At 34.5% G+C, this 17384-nt stretch overlaps 1 protein-coding gene across 2 annotated transcripts; it reads right to left on the bottom strand.

Annotated features, from left to right (window-relative positions):
* Positions 1-452: 452 nt before the first annotated feature.
* LOC122312468 (wax ester synthase/diacylglycerol acyltransferase 5-like) lies at positions 453-6414 on the bottom strand. Of its 2 annotated transcripts, XM_043127081.1 has the most exons (7): positions 6085-6413; positions 5108-5692; positions 4594-4660; positions 4089-4198; positions 3727-3936; positions 1199-1336; positions 453-850 (listed from the first exon to the last, which is right to left on the bottom strand). In XM_043127081.1, the coding sequence occupies exons 1-7, from the start codon at positions 6289-6291 to the stop codon at positions 683-685; spliced, it is 1485 nt and encodes a 494-aa protein (XP_042983015.1). In that variant the 5' UTR covers positions 6292-6413; the 3' UTR covers positions 453-682. The 2 variants fall into 2 exon arrangements, with proteins under 2 accessions (XP_042983015.1, XP_042983016.1); XM_043127082.1 differs by lacking the exon at positions 3727-3936 and having other exon boundaries at positions 6085-6414.
* Between the last annotated feature and the right edge of the window lie 10970 nt (positions 6415-17384).

The following is a 17384-nucleotide window of genomic DNA, read 5'->3' on the forward strand; positions in this document are numbered from 1 at the left end:
TCAAACTATAGAATTTTTTAAAGTTTTAATTCAAACTTTAAGACTTAAGAATCCTATCATGAATCTATCGGAATATAATTTTCTTCCTTTTAAATGAAATGGATAGCATCATTCTAATATAAAATAATGAATATTTTGATCATTTCCCACTGTGTTGATGAGCGAAATAATTAAAATATTTTTATATATGATAGATACCATCCAATTTTGTTAGAAACAGATATGATAGGTTTTAATCTAAAAACGTTAGACCCATTTTTATGTGTACAAAAGAAAGTTCAGATCATCACATGGCCATGGACCTTTCCATGCTTGGATTTCAATAAGCCCTTGGCCCCTTATATACTATGAGCATGGCGCGCGTAGGAGAAGCGAAAGTGGCTACCTATATATAATGGTGGTTAAGGAGGCAAGAGGCCATCGTACCAATTTGAAATGATGGATATATCATATAGGAAAAAAGATAGACATATCAAACACGTTTTATAATATTTATTCCTGTCCATATAAATAATTTAGGCCTCACTTAGTTAGAGAAGCTCTATTTAACACACATTTTTTAACACATGCATCACTGCTAATGTGAGAACTTTCCACTTGAGTTCTTACATTAGCTATATAATAACATCCTTTATTTATCACTTCCACTTGAGTGGATCTTCTAGACTCGCAAGATCAATCTTTAGACAACATCTTTGATGAGTCCTTTATTGATTACAGCATGTTGGATGAGTTTGAGTGATTCCTCTATATCGTTACAGAGATCATGAGGATCAGGAATCACACTTGGGTCAACAGACAAAGAAATAGTCATCTTGTTCACATAACTTTGATAATGGACAACCAATGCCTGCAATAGAAACATGAGAAAAACATATAACAAAGCATTAGAATTTGTAAGCCACGAGGTTGGACTTCAAAGACTTTTGCTTCAATTAATGTGCGCTCAACATATTGACTTTCTGCATTACATATTCATTCTACGTTTGGGTAGTGAGGTATGATCTCATATGATCTGTAAATAGTAGTAAAAAGTGATAAAAATGTAATTATAAAATATTAAACACTACTAGAGAATAGTAGTAAAAAGTAGTGAAATGTAAGTAAAAAATAATGATAAAATATAGAATAGCAATGAAGTGATCTCATGTTACTCCACTATCCAAACACAATCTCAAATAATGATTGGATAACTTACAGTTGGGTCCCCATAAACAGTAGGAGCAAGGTAAGCAATTGGATGGCCATAAAAGCTAATTTCTTCTTGCGGACCAACCACTCCAGAAATAGCCATTGTTATATTGGAGAGTGCTCGGCATATTATAGCAGCAGCAACCTGTTAAATATCCATGATGCAAACATAATTTGTGACATTATTAAGCAACTTGTCATGCAGCTCTCAGATGATAATTTTCTTTTTCTACAATGATATACTCATTTTTTTTTAATAATGATTTGTACAAGTCTTAATATGCAAGCCTCATGCAGTCCATTTGTGAAAAAGTGAATCATATCATGAAATTATAAAAAATATTACTTTTTTTAAACGAAATCTACTTTTTTTTTCCTGAAAAGTCAGGGCCCCCTGTCCACGAGAGACCCATACCCCGATTTTATTAAAAAATCCTCACTTATGGAGGAGGAACACAGTGGTTACAAAAAAAAACCCCCCAAAAAAGAATCATTTCTCTCTAATAAAAACCATCCCCAACCGGTCCATACGAATCAAGCCTCTTAACCGTACATGTATGCTCAAAATCCAAACCAACAAAATTTGTGTTAACTCCAAGCGTCCCCTCATTTGACAAAAAATCCAATACCATATTTGTTTCTCAAAACACATGCCTAAAACATGCATGAATCTCCATGGAAATCTCCTTTATCTCCTCTCAAAAATTCAAAAGAAACCAAAGTCGACAAATTCTGAAAACGAGCCAATTCATGACCACCAAGGAGTTCGGTTCTACGAGGACATCCTAAAGTCTTAAATTTATATAAAGCCTCAACCCATCTAATAAAGCATGACATTCAGCAACCGTGTTTGCCAAACATCTAGCCTTCCATAGAGACCAAGAAATTACAATGGGCAGCGCACCACGAATCCATCCTACCTGAGTTTGTTTTGTTGCTCGCTGCCACCAAAATGCCATCATACCTCTCCAATTTCTGATCTATAAAAGTCTTATTTGGCAAATATTAGCAAAATATTTCCAAACTGCTTGAGCACTCGGTCCCTCACATATAATATGCTGCAAAGTTTCCACATTAGGCCTTGAACAACAATGGCATTTAAAGGCTAGTGGAATGGCCAGGTGCTGAATCACATCATCAGTCGGAACTACTCATCTTTTTCTCCTCCAGCATACAAAAGACATTTGTTTTTTGTATATTATCTTGCCACAACCACTTCCTCCACTCACAAGGTATTCCACGTTTCCTAAAAATTTTCCAGGCTGATTTTGTGGTGAAATTCCCCTCCAAAGAATGCTCTCAAATCAGAACATCTGGCCTATTTCTCCTCCGCACACCAGACTCTCAAATTTGCTACAACACTCCCGACGGGACCAAATCTCATATGACATCAATTTTCGGACCCCTACATAAGCAACCAACTGATCGTTACTACCTACAACCAGACAGAAATCTTGCAGCAGACCAATTCCTACCCATTTATCCATCCAAAAATTAAGATTTCCATTCCCAACCAACCACTTGGAATACTAGAAAATTTTTGGCATTACCTCCATTATACCCCTCCAAAACCGTGAGCCTTTATTCATTTGAATAGCCTTGTAAATATGCTCCCGGCGAAGGTATTTTTGGCGAAAAAATTCTGCCCACATCAATTCCCCCGTAAGCAATTTACAGCTGAACTTCATAAATAGGGAGTCCTGTACTTCCACCAAATCTCAACACCAAGGCCACCCTTCTCCACTATCTTACAAATTAAATCAGACTCCAAGAAACCCATTTACGCTTCCTAGCCTCCATCGAAGACCCCCAAAGGAAGTCCAAAAAAATTCTTATAAGCATTACAAAGCAGCCTTAGGCATTTTCAAAATCGATAACATATGAATTGGCATGCTATTCAACACATGTCTCATAAGCAAAATCTTCCCCCCAAACGATAAAATCTTGCTCATCCATCCCGCTAGTTTTTTCTAAATCCTTACCAAGAAACCATCAAATAAATTGATCTTTAACCGCCCCACATAAAGAGGACCTCCCAGATACAAACACGGCCATGCACCTTCTTCAAACACGGAAATCACTTTGAGTTCATTCATTATTTCCAACAGAATATTGGAGGAGAAAAGAATAGTAGACTTACTTGGGCTAATCAATTATCCAGACATCTCCTTGTATCGGTGCAAAGTTGACATGATATTCCTTATTGACAATTTTTCACTATTGACAAAAATCAAAATATCATCCACATAAAGCAAATGAGAGTACCACCCCCAGAATGATAATGCTTAATAAGCCCCAAACTGAATTGCTAGTGCAACATGCGCGAAAGAACTTCCACAATTTTGTATGCAAGTGATGATATAATAACTTAATTACTTATATGGGATTAATGCTTCACTTTTTTTAGTCCAAAGTATGAATTTGGATATATATGATTAATTCCTTGGTAATAATTTATTTGACAATAACTAGCTTGAGTTATAAAAATGAAGTTTTAGCTAGGTCTAAGGAGATCGATTGTATGTACGTACGTACCTTGGTTCCAAATATTTTGAACACTAACCCAATACACGTATTTGTGAATATAGGTTCAAGTGAGAGCTTTTTTCTATCAATGGTAGCCTTTGCTTTCCAAACATAATCCAATGGGTCGTCTTGCAAAGCAATGGTGAATGGGAGGAACATATATCCGATCAAATTGCCCCACCTAATTTTCGACCCCTTAGCCATCATATCAGCCACATCCTGTTAAATTTATGTTAGAAGTATGCAGATGATTTGATGCTTATTCATTTAGAGTTTTTACTTTTTTTAAGAGTTTGGATTTATTGTAGCATTAAGGTATGCATATTGGGATGATGCTATATTTTTCAAACTATGATAGAAAGATAATTTACCTGTATTCCTGCAGACTTTCTGAGATTGACGAGAATGACTGCCCTAAGGCGGATACCTTTGGGGATATTGCTATTGCTTTGCTTCACTGGCCCATCTCTCTTCTCCTCACCTGTACATGATGCGTGAACTATATATGTCGGCAGCTTATACATATACATATATGTTGAAAAATAGTCTAATCATCATTATGAGTATCATAGTCTTAATCATCATTGCTAATCCGGAATTAATGATTATTGACAACTTATCAATCAAGCATTTAATACCATGCATATTAGAAGATGATGAGTAAGTTTTTATTTTCCTAGCAGATAAGAGCTACTTCCTTTGGGATTCACTGCAACAACTAAACATGATCGATATAGACCCATGCATATATAATTGCTTGAGCAGAAGTGCAAATGGGGACTTTTCACTTTAAAAATGCATGATCAGCATGAATGAGGTTGAACAATACACTGATATATCACAAAATGATTGTCTATAGAATTGTTGGAAACTTACTATATCTACGATTTAGATATCTCGATAGGCCAGCTTGAGTTATTCCAGCAACAACATCATTTACGGTCTGCAAAATTCATCCACATCAAAATTATGATTAAAAAAAAAGCTTTATTTATTAGGTAGGATCGTATAAAATTGACAAGAAAATTATAAAATTGAATTTATTTTTAATTAATTTACATTATTACGTTAATTGATTGATTTTTTTTTTTTAAAGATAATGCAAGAAGGTCATGTATAGTGATTTTTAATCTAGAATCGAAAAGCAAGAAGAAGAAAAAAAATAGCTGAATGATAAAACAGAAGTAGTAAATTAGGAGGCCGTTTAATCGTGTCATTAATTATCCGACAACATTGATATAGTTTGCTTGTCACTGTATCATAGACAACATTATCCCACATCATTCAAAGAAGTTGGAAATTAGAATGCATCCAAATCAAAGTATAATTATTGGCATATATGTAATTGTGTCCAACTTCATGTTGTGAACCAACGTACGTACGTACATACCATGTTCATTGCATTCTTCACGAGCTTTATGTCGTCCAAGCTGACTGTCCGATGCACGAATTTTTTTACGTTCAGCTCAACCCCAGGTGCACCTTTGATCGGAGTTTTCATGTCTTTCAGAAATAAAGTGGTCGCCACAAACAGAAAGACATCCACCATAGTATTCCAAATCAACCTTAAAAACAGCCAAATTGCTAAAAAGTACCACCAAAATCCACCCCGCGAGTTAAACGTTGAACCTGCTCGTTTTTTCACTGGAACACTAGGCAATGCTTCTGGGTCAGAGGTTTTCCGTGTACAGGCCAGGAGAACGGATATGAGGGATGCACCGTCGCCCATGGAGTGGTGAATCCTGAAGACCCCAACAGCCTCTGCATCTGAGGTTTTGATGTTGAGAAGGTGGAGTTCCCATAATGGTTTGGAGAGGTCTAAGGGAGTTCTTGTGACATTTGACACGTAGTCTTCAACAAATCTGTCTGGAAAATCTATGTTGGGATCCAATTCGGGAACAATAATATGATCCTCCAGATTTACTTTCGTCTGAGCCCATTTTTTATTTTTGCAGTACTTGTTGCAATCAACGACCTTTAATTATATATTTGTTTCATGAAATAGCAAGAAACAAATTATTAAATACGTTAAGAATATTGAATTGTACAAGCTGTGGCTGGCTTATAAAAAGCAGAGACGAAATTGTACAAATTATTTTTGCAGTTCTTAAGAATATTGAATAATCAAATGGCTTTTACGGTTTTATACGCTTGAAAAGGGGCATGTTTTGAAGTGTAGGTGGTCATGCCAACCTCATGGTTGGCTGTGAAGAGGTTACCCAAAATGCCACTTCGCTCGCCGCATGGTTTACTTTATGGCATTGATCGAGTAAACCATAGTTTTCGTCCAAGCAGCAGATCAGAAACCCCATGCATACAGCAAATTAAGAAGCAGAGAAGAAATTATAGGTACGGTACATTTCTTACCATCTTGCTGGAGAATCTAGGATGCTTGACCAATGTTTGCTCCAAACCAGCCTTAACAACGTCAGTATTGAGGCTTGTCTTGCACCCAACGATGGCAATGATGTAAACGTTAAAGCGTGGCGTATGAAAGAACCGAGCTGCTGGACTTAGTGGCTCCTCATCATGATGACTGCTTCTTGATGCCTTGACATGATCACCCATCATCATCTTCCTTCTCCAATTCCCTCTTTTTGTGGATGATTTTGTTTAATTTTGTTTCACAAAGCTTTTTTAAAACTGTTTGCAGTCTTGATCTCCTGCTGGGACTTCATGAGTACGTATGTACGTACTATATATTATTGTGGGCGTGTATTAATTCCTTTAAATGGGCCAGGATTGGATTGTGATCAGTTTGGTCCAAGTATTATGTACGGCTCCTTTGTCGAAGGGTAATAAATGGCTAACTGCTTCCCTTAATTCGGAATTAAAGAAATGTTCGTGACAACCATCAAGTTTGGCATTATCAATATACCCTCTTGTAAATATGAGAGTTTTAAGTAAACGAGAGAGGAATACATAAAGTGACTCCTCTAACATTATACCTTATACGTAATGTATACCTTACCTTCTCCAACTCTTCTAATTCTTGAATATCTCATTTTTTATCCCTTCATTTTTGTTTCTCTCTTTTTGCGTTATTTTTGTTCAAACCTCCTCAACAAATTTCACCAAACAAGCACGTACCACAATAGAGAGATCTACATACCGTGCTCTACCACTACCATCCTTCACCGTCGTTGGCCATCACACCGATGTGTTCGCCCTCATGTGCTATCACAGGCATGTGTGGCTGCGACGTGCCACCATTATGGAACGTATTCGAGGCCTCTTTTTTGCTCTTTTTCATGTCACTTATTTTTGGCTCATTTTCTTGTTTTTTAGTGCATTCTTGCCACCATTTCCCTCATTTTTGTCCGGATAAAGAAATCCCAGATCTACATGAGTCGCCCAATGTTCCACTGATATCACGTGCCCCACCCTTGGCCTGGAAATCCACCGATCTGCAATCCCAATGCCACCGGACTAGACATACAACCGGCAAGAATGACCCATGTGCCTCCCACGCAACGACTCTATGTTTTTCGTCCTATTCTAAAAGGGGTAGTGATAGACTTACAACCCTATCACTACCCATTTACTACTTACGAAAGATTTAAAATTTTTTATTTTCTTATCATTTTCTTTTATGTATTTTTTTAAGATCCTTAATCATTAAGAAAAAATTAAAAAATATATATAATTTTATTAATAATCATTTCCTTAATCATTAAGTAAAACAACTCTATCATTTTCCTTCTAAAAGATTGTCATATTTCTCTCTTTTGCCGAAAGACATTAGATTTTACTTTTGTATTCTTTTTTTTTTTTTTTTTTTTGGGGGTGGTGGGGGGAAGGGGCTGAAATCATGTACTGATAAGCGTATCTTAAATGTTATGAATTTACTTTCAAGGTGTGTTGCATGAAAAACAAAAAAATAAAAAAATTATTTTCTGTCCATGCTATTTTCGATGTCCTAAGTGTTTTATTTTACTTTCTGGGATATACTTAAAAGGGAGTATGTGGTGAAGAAAATGCCCACCTAGAGCCCTAATTTAATGCACCCAAAACCTAGCACTTTCTTCCACGTTAGGAAAACAAAAAACAACACCCTAAATTGACAATGTTGTGAGCCCTTCAACTCCCTTGTTCCTCTAGGCTTGTTGGGGGTTAGAGTTCTAACTTCCAACCCCCAACTACTAGGGTTGTTGTCTTTTAAAAATATGTTTAGAAGAGAAAGGCATCTAAGAATAGCTACTCAGTTTGGTTTCCATAAGTTGTCTCAAGGCTCGGCTTGGTCACTAAACAACAAGCCTAGCTAATTGGAAATTTTGGCATCCTTTTTTTCATGAGAAATACCTGAATTACAAATAAATCTTATGAAAATAGATTTACAGAATAACATGATTTGATGGAATCTGTCAAATTATAAAATTTTTTGTATTATAAAGTGAATGCAACATCTTAGATAAAGTCATATTAGTTTGTAATAAGTTTAAATTTGTTTAATCTTTTTATAGATTAAATAAATGTTCTGAAATCATGTACTGATAAGCGTATCTTAAATGTTATGAATTTACTTTCAAGGTGTGTTGCATGAAAAACAAAAAAATAAAAAAAAATAAAAAATTGTTGTCTGTCCATGCTATTTTCGGTGTCCTAAGTGTTTTATTTTACTTTATGGGATATACTTAAAACGGAGTATGTGGTGAAGAAAATGCCCACCTAGAGCCCTAATTTTATGCACCCAAAACCTAGCACTTTCTTCCACATTAGGTGATTGAGCTGAAATATGGCATGTTTTAACTATTTAAAACTAATATATTTTAAATTCTTCGTGACACTATTATTGGTTTTAGATGGAAAAATGGTTAATAAGCATAAATACGAGTTGTGATTTTTAATTGATTGAAATCATGTTTATGCTTAATTTTATAACTATGATTTAATTGGATAATGTTTCCTCACAAACATAATATATTTTTGATAATCTATTTTTTATTTTAATTTATTTTTTAGTGTTATTTTTATCTACTTATTTTCAGCCCAAATAAAATTCACATGGGATCCGATTGAAACTTTTGATCAAAAGTGCATACTAATTGAGAAGAATGAAGAGAATGAAGGAAGCATTATACTTGGGCAACTGAAAAGTATACAAAATGAAGAACGATAAATAACTTTCGATGATTACCTTCTTCTTTTGATTATTCAAGACGCATGTGATCTTTATAGTTGAACGAAAATCACGGAAGCTTGAGAAGAAATAGTTTTCAGTGGTGCAACATTAAAGTCATATAAGGGGGCTGAATTTATGAAAAGCTAAAAGGAATTCGGGACGTATACGGAAAGATATTCACGTCTTCACGTTTGGCGTTTACTTGAGGCAGTTATAAATATTGATAGAGTTTTATTATATATAAGTAAAGTCGCATACTAATCTGTATATCAATACTGATTGTTTCATACTTAAAATTTTAATTAGTAATATTTTTAATAAAATCTATTTTTTAATTAATCATAATAAATTAATAAATATATTAATATATAATTATATTTGTAACTAAATTTTTTCGTATTAATATTGCTTGCTCTATTCGGAGGGGGAGGGACGTGGGAGTTGACGTGAGAGGAGGAGTGTAGGTCGGTTGAAGATTAATTTTTCTGAGAGTTTTATTCTTTTACAAGAAGTCGGTGCTTGAGTTTATTGAGAAGAGAAGTCGGTTGGAGTTTTAATTTGGAAGAGAGGGAGAGTGAACGGGTGAGTAGGAGAGGAAGAAAGAGTTAGTCGGTTGGAGGGAGTTGGACGTGGGGGTGATTTATTGGGTGGGTTGAAAAAGAAAGTAGTGGATTGTCGGTCTGGGATTGGATTAAGGGACGTGAGGAACATGTGATTGATTGAAGAAGGAGAGGTGTCGTGCTGCTTTTGAAGTGTGAAGGTCGGTGCTGTTTAATGGAAGAGGAGCGTCGGTCTGTAGGTCTGTAGAGAGAAGGAGAGTATTGACGTGGGAAAGAAAGTAAAGTGTGAGTCGGTTGGGATTTATTTTAGAGGTGCCGTGCTTGAGTTTTCAACCAAGGGAGGATATATTTTTTCTGAGCAAGCGTGCGTGAGGAACGTTTGAGTGGAGAGAAAATGTATCGGTCATTTTCCTGGAGCTTTGATTGAAGAGGACGTTGAGATTTATTTGGATTTATTTTTTTGAGGGAGCTTCGGTGAAGGGGACGTTTTCGTCCAGACCTGTTAGTTTCATTTCTATTTTCTGCAGTTTAACAATGGTGTGAGTTTTATTCTCTCGACGTTGATTGATTTTTAAATTTTATTGTTTCTAAATTATTGCATGGTATTTTTTATATTTTATTTTAGTTTTTTAATAAAGAATATTTATGTAATTTCTATAGTACTTGTGAGGAATATGATTGGCTAAATTTTCATACTAAGATTAGAGGTGAAGTTTAATGATTTAAATATAATTTTTAGATAAATATAAAATTTATTTTGTGAGATTGATCGATTGAAAGATTTTATTATTGGATATTTTAATTATCTATATATTTATCTTGATTCATTGTGATTTCCAAATAGAATGAATGCTTAAGGAATCTCTGTGATATTCAAATAGATTTGTGAACGTTTTAATCATCAATCGTTCACGCTCAATCATTAGCGACTTTTTTTTCTTGATCTTAAATGCTAAATTTTCCAATTAAACATAATCATTATTCTAGTTTAATTAAAGTAAATCAATCGGAAACAATATTATAAATTATTAGACGGATCCTCGAAACCTTAGTCTTTTTCCATATTAATTCATTTTATCATTTTAGTTTGATTCAGTTATTTTACAAATCTTCATCTCAGTAATTTTATTTTATATTCGATTGCACGTTTCTTTTAGTAATTTCGTTTCATTGTTTGAATTTATTTTCTTTATCACAAAAGTCAATCTCTGTGGATTCGACCATGTAAGGTACTACAACACCTGTATACTTGTAGGTAAAACTGCACTAAATTTTTGATTCATTAATTTGAGTCAAAATTTAGGCGCAATATTAGGAAAACACAAAGCAACACCCTAAATTGACAATGTTGTGAGCCCTTCAACTCCCTTGCTCCTCTAGGCTTGTTGGGGGTTGGATTTCTAACTTCCAACCCCCAACTACTAGGGTTGTTGTCTTTTAAAAATATGTTTAGAAGAGAAAGGCATCTAAGAATAGCTATTCAGTTTGGTTTCCATAAGTTGTCTCAAGGCTCGGCTTGGTCACTAAACAACAAGCCTAGCTAATTGGAAATTTTGGCATCCTTTTTTTCATGAGAAATGCCTGAATTATAAATAAATATTATGAAATTAGATTTACAGAATTACGTGATTTGATGGAGTCCGTCAAATTATAAAAATTTTTGTATTATAAAGTGAATGCAACATCTTAGATAAAGTCATATTAGTTTGTAATAAGTTTAAATTTGTTTAATCTTTTTGTAGATTAAATAAATGTTCTGAAATCATGTACTGATAAGCGTATCTTAAATGTTATGAATTTACTTTTAGGGTGTGCTGCATGAAAAAAAATAAAATAAAAATAAATAAAAAAATTGTTTTCTGTCCATGCTATTTTCGGTGTCCTAAGTATTTTATTTTATTTTCTGGGATATACTTAAGACGGAGTATGTGGTGAAGAAAATGCCCACCTAGAGCCCTAATTTTATGCACCCAAAACCTAGCACTTTCTTCCAAGTTAGGAAAACACAAAACAACACCCTAAATTGACAATGTTGTTAGCCCTTCAACTCCCTTGTTCCTCTAGGCTTGTTGGGGGTTGGAGTTCTAACTTCCAACCCCCAACTACTAGGGTTGTTGTCTTATAAAAATATGTTTAGAAGAGAAAGGCATCTAAGAATAGCTACTCAATTTGGTTTCCATAAGTTGTCTCAAGGCTCGGCTTGGTCACTAAACAACAAGCCTAGCTAATTGGAAATTTTGGCATCCTTTTTTTCATGAGAAATGCCTGAATTACAAATAAATCTTATGAAAATAAATTTACAGAATAACGTGATTTGATGGAGTCTAGCAAATTATAAAATTTTTTGTATTATAAAATGAATGCAACATCTTAGATAAAGTCATATTAGTTTGTAATAAGTTTAAATTTGTTTAATCTTTTTGTAGATCATCTAACACTTTTTTTTCCTTACAATTTTTATCCTACCTTCCACAACTGAGGTCCCATCTTTGGATTTGTTTGGCAATAAAGAGGTTTTACAAAATTTTCCTACTCACAATTAAAAATGTTCATCTAAATTTGATATATTGCATATCTGAATGTGCGAGGGCGATTATCAAATAGTTTTCTGATAAGTTTCACACTTTTGTATAAAAAAAAATTTACCATTTATAAGTGACAGTTTCTCAATCGACAAGAGAAAATATGGGCCAAATATAGTTCTTTGGCTACATTGCCCTTATCTATTTTTAATTATATGCACTATATTAAATGTTAGGGTTGGGCTCCACCTCCAACGCACTCAAAAAGCCTAACTCCAACCAAAGTCGGAGGCCAAGTTGGACTCTGACTCCGACTTCAAATCAAAGTGGATTCTTGCTCCTATAGGCATTTCCGAAGTTGGAGTTGGAGGTGAAGGCTCCAATCAGTGTTGAAGGAAAGAAGAAAGGGAAAAAAAAAAAAAAGGGGGAGCGATCTCCCGATAAAGACCATTTCACAACTTGTTTTCTCACTTGCAACATGATCTCCCAACAAAGAACAACTTGTTCTTTTTCGATTTTTTTTTTTATTATTATAACAAAGAACAACAAATAACAAAAATTATAACAAATAGAACACATGAGTAGCCGGTCGGACCTACCAATGATGTTCTTTGGATCGACAATGCCCAACTTGGGTGGTCCAAGAGCCCTACTTCCTTATTTTTGTAACTATCTTGCTAGTTACTACTAAGGGCTTTCGCATTCTAGAGTTTCGGATTCCAATAGAGGAAGAGAGAGTTGTAGAGTAAGGACAAGAGAGAAAATAGAGTTTCTAAGAAAACAAAAGAAGAGAGAAACGATATCGATGTAGGATTTTAGTTGGAATGAATAGATTAATATATATCTATAGGAGGTGTAAACATCGTCGTTTTAAGAGTTATTTGTTGGGAATTTGGACCTCCCAAATTCACCCCCCTAGGATCTACCATTTGCAGGAATAACAAGAAAAATAGAGAAATAATAACAACACAAGAAATTTACGTGGAAACTCCAAAATAGGAGAAAAACCACCAGACCCAGAGAAGAAAATTCACTATGTGAAAAATTGTTACAATCACACAATTTTTCTCCTCACCACACCCACAAAGCTATCCCACTAGTAAATCTTTAACTCTACACCTCCTCCCCTTTTACAAAAGGTTAATAAAGGAATTTAACTAAAGTCAAAAGTTACTAGATAAGCTTTCAACTGGTGCACTTAAACTAAGAGGCTAAGCCTCTTATTTATAACCTCAAAAATCTGCCCCTTTATTATTTCCCACCGGTGTGGGACTAAAAGGAGCAAAAAACAACAATCTCCACCTTGCGACTTTGACTGGTCCCACAGCCAAACTCCACCTCAATGAAGATCTTCATAGCTTCCGCTATCATGCTTCACCATAAAAGCATACCCACTTAGAATAAACCAATTCCAAGCATTTCACTTCGGCCCATGTCGAAAATAACCTTGCTGAAAATTATGGTGTAACTTCCACGTTTGGCTCTCCTGGAAGTTCATCAGTCATCGACATGAATTTCCACCACACACCCTGCATCAATGCCAAACCAATGCCTGTGTACAAACTTGTGGACCCGCTAACATTAACACATCCTCTATCATGGCAACTTTGGGAATTAGCGACATGCCATGAGGATGTACATGTCTCTTTTTAAAGAGCAAAATCTTCCATGGAGAGAGACACAATATTAGCATTATTTCCAGTATCTCCATTTACTGACTTGGAGCCACTTGCCGAACCTGCTCCAGCTCTTGGACAATTTTTCTTGACGTGCCCAGATTGTCCACACTCCCAGCAGACTACTTTCTTCTTCATGGAGTTCTTCATCTTCCCATTTCCAGCTGCTACCATTACTGAGTTCTCAAGTGGAGTATTACTTCCACTACTTAGTCTTCTCTCTTCAGAAAAGATTTTACTGGTAACTTCTGAAAAAATTATTTTCTCCTTCCCATGTATCAAAATAGGTTTCATGTGCTCATAGGAAAGTGGAAGAGACCAGATGAGTCTCAAGGCTTGATCTTCATCATCAATTTTAACTCCAATAGCTTCTAGCTCAGCGACAATGCCATTGAGAACACTTAAATGATCTAAAATAGTTGTACCTTCATTCATCCACAGTGTATGAAACTGCTCCTTCAGGTACACACGATTTGAGACGCCTTTCGTCTGATACAACTCTTCAAGTTTTTCCCAGAGTTCCTTTGCCGTAGATATTTCATGCACATTTGCAAGAACATTTTTGGCCAGGCACAGACGTATTGCACTTGCTGTTCTCAAATCCAGATCCTCCCAATCTTCATCGCTCATTTTATATCTGCTACTTTCACCAGTCACACTAGTACCAGTGCTGACTTCATGTGTTGGTCTGCCCTTCAATGCCTTGTGTAATCCTGATTGAATCAAGACATCCTTGACTTGTACTTGCCACAAGCCAAAATTGATTCTCCCATCAAATTTCTCCACCTCAAATTTGACAAGATTTGAAGGCCTACTTCCTGACATTACTTTGATGAATTTAATGTAGAAATGAATAGTACCTCACTAAGTCAATTCCCAGGAAAGATTGGAGGGTCACAATGGACACACTTAAAATTTCTAATCTCCTAGACAGAACCTCCTTAGACTGTACGTATCCACACTACCACATCAAAGCTCCACCCCACAAAAAGAACCTAGTGGCTCTGATACCAATTGTTGGGAATTTGGACCTCCCAAATTCACCCCCCCTAGGATCTACCCTTTGCAGGAATAACAAGAAAAATAGAGAAATAATAACAACACAAGAAATTTACGTGGAAACTCCAAAACAGGAGAAAAACCACCAGACCCAGAGAAGAAAATTCACTATGTGAAAAATTGTTACAATCACACAATTTTTCTCCTCACCACACCCACAAAGCTATCCCACTAGTAAATCTTTAACTCTACACCTCTTCCCCTTTTACAAAAGGTTAATAGAGGAATTTAACTAAAGTCAAAAGTTACTAGATAAGCTTTCAACTGATGCATTTAAACTAAGAGGCTAAGCCTCTTATTTATAACCTCAAAAATCTGCCCCTTTATTATTTCCCACCGGTGTGGGACTAAAAGGAGCAAAAAACAACATTATTTTGTCTCGTACGAGAGGGGGCTCGAAGGTAGGTTAGTCGTTTGCAAAATGCATGCCTACACCGTTAGGCCACTAAACTACCTATTACTTAGATTACACTACTAAATATATTCAGTTTAAATGTCGCAATCAAAGTTTAGGTGTTGGAACTTACATCAACTCCAACTAAAAATATCTGAGCAACTTCGAGTCCAACTCCGAATTCTGAACTTTTTAACTCCATTAGATTCAAAGTCAAAGTGGACTTCATCCAAAGTTGGAATCACTGGAAGTTTTGCACAGCCCTGTTAAATGTTATGAATTTACTTTGAAAGGTGTGCTGCATGAAAAATAAAATATGTTGTATGCCATGTCCATGCGTTTTTTAGTGTCCACAAGTAATGTTATTTATCTAATAAGCTCAGCTTGACTCAAAATACTCGAGCTCAAGTTCGAGTTTGAGATTTTTATTTATTCTTTGTTTGAGTTCGACTCAATAAGTTAAATTGTTAACTTGAGCTCGGCTAGAATTATTTATTTTTTTTATATTTTTGAATAAGATTTAATTAATAGATTAGATAAATAAAAATAAAAAATCTAATATTGAATTTGTACTATTAACAAGTAGAACCTCTATTGAATTATTAGATTTTAAAATTTTATATATAATTAATATCTAACTAGTTGATATTTATCTATAATAACAATATATTATATGCCTACATAAATTATTAATAGTTACACATAATATGATAGAATATATCTATTTTATTTATGGTTCCTAAGTATTAGTATATGAAAATATTAAATCTTATCGACTAATTATTGTATAAATTATAAAATATAGCTGTAAAGTATATTCAATATATAGACATAAGTAATTAAGTTATATATTATATATTTAATTATAAAAATATTATAATATATATATATATATATATATATCAATATATGAATGAGCTTTAATCAAATTGACAATGTTATGGCCCTTCAATTCTCTTTCACAACATTTATGATAAGCCTAGCTAGTACCTTATAACTACCAACCCCCGACTACTTATGATAAAGTTGTTGTCTTTCAAAGAAATGCTTAATAAGCAGAAAATAAAGTGCATTTAAGATAGACCTACTCAGTTTGGTATCCATTAAGAGTATAAAGGCTCATGAATCATGATCACTTAGCTACTCGCCTAGTTGGACAATTCGGCATCATTTCTTTTTTATCCCAAGAAATTGCCTGCATTATGCCTCAATTACAAATAAATTTTATTAAAGTTTACTTACGGATTAAAGTGGTTTGGACGTGGTGGATCTGTTAAATTATAAAAGTGTTTAAATATTATAAAGTAAATATGACATCCTATCAATTAATTATGCTAGTTTATTAGTTTATTTTTGTAAAACTTTTTTGTAAGTCATCTAACAGTACTCTCCTTTTTCCTTGCATGTTTTTATGCAACCTTCTACGACTAAGTGCCTATTTATTAATTAGCCTATTGTATCTGTTTGAATGATATGAACCTAAACATGAATGTTTAATCGGTTCATTCATGATATATAATGCACATTTAATATTAGTGAACATTATATTCTAATTAAATTAAATTAATATTTATCACATTTAATAAATATTCAATTACTTTTAATTATATTCTAATTAATATTAACTAATGAATTTATTTTTATCATATTTTGCAGTTCTATCAATTCAATGTTAATAATGGTTATATTCTAATTATATTAAAAACTTATATAGACATGCCTAATTCAATGTGGGGTGTTTTAAGTGTTTTGTTAGCTAAATTTGGTTAAAGCTGTATTTTAGCCAAGCCAATAAGAGTGCTATTAGTATATAATTTTGTGAATATTTATTTATTACATTTTATAACTAATGTTGTGTATATATATATATATATATTTTACTTTTAAAATTTCAGATTGATAATGTCTTATAGGAATAAGCGTGGCAAACCAAGCCAACCTTTCATCCAAACAGTTCAAGAGAGGACTATTTTATTAAAAGAATAACTTATAACCGGTGTCTCATACAAGTGCTTTTTGTCGAAGACAAATAAGAACTTGTCACGTAAGGGTTAATAAAAAAAATCCAATCTTTGCGTTGCAAGGCATAACCCCCCTCCCGACCCCCCTCTCTCTCCTTTCGTCCCTTTCCTGCATGAAATTCCTAATCCAAAATCACCTCTCTCTCTCTCTCTCTCTCTCTCTCTCTCTCTCTCTCTCTCTCTCTCTCTCTCTCTCTCTCTCTCCCTCCATTGAGAACTTTTTGTACTTGGGTAGTTTAATGTCCGCGGGGGGGGGGGGGGGGGGGGGGGTCAGATGGGAGTAACATTCAACTTAAAATTTGAGAGTGGTAGT

The sequence above is a fragment of the Carya illinoinensis genome, chromosome 6 (genome assembly GCF_018687715.1).
Source record: "Carya illinoinensis cultivar Pawnee chromosome 6, C.illinoinensisPawnee_v1, whole genome shotgun sequence".
Taxonomy (NCBI): Eukaryota; Viridiplantae; Streptophyta; class Magnoliopsida; order Fagales; family Juglandaceae; genus Carya; species Carya illinoinensis.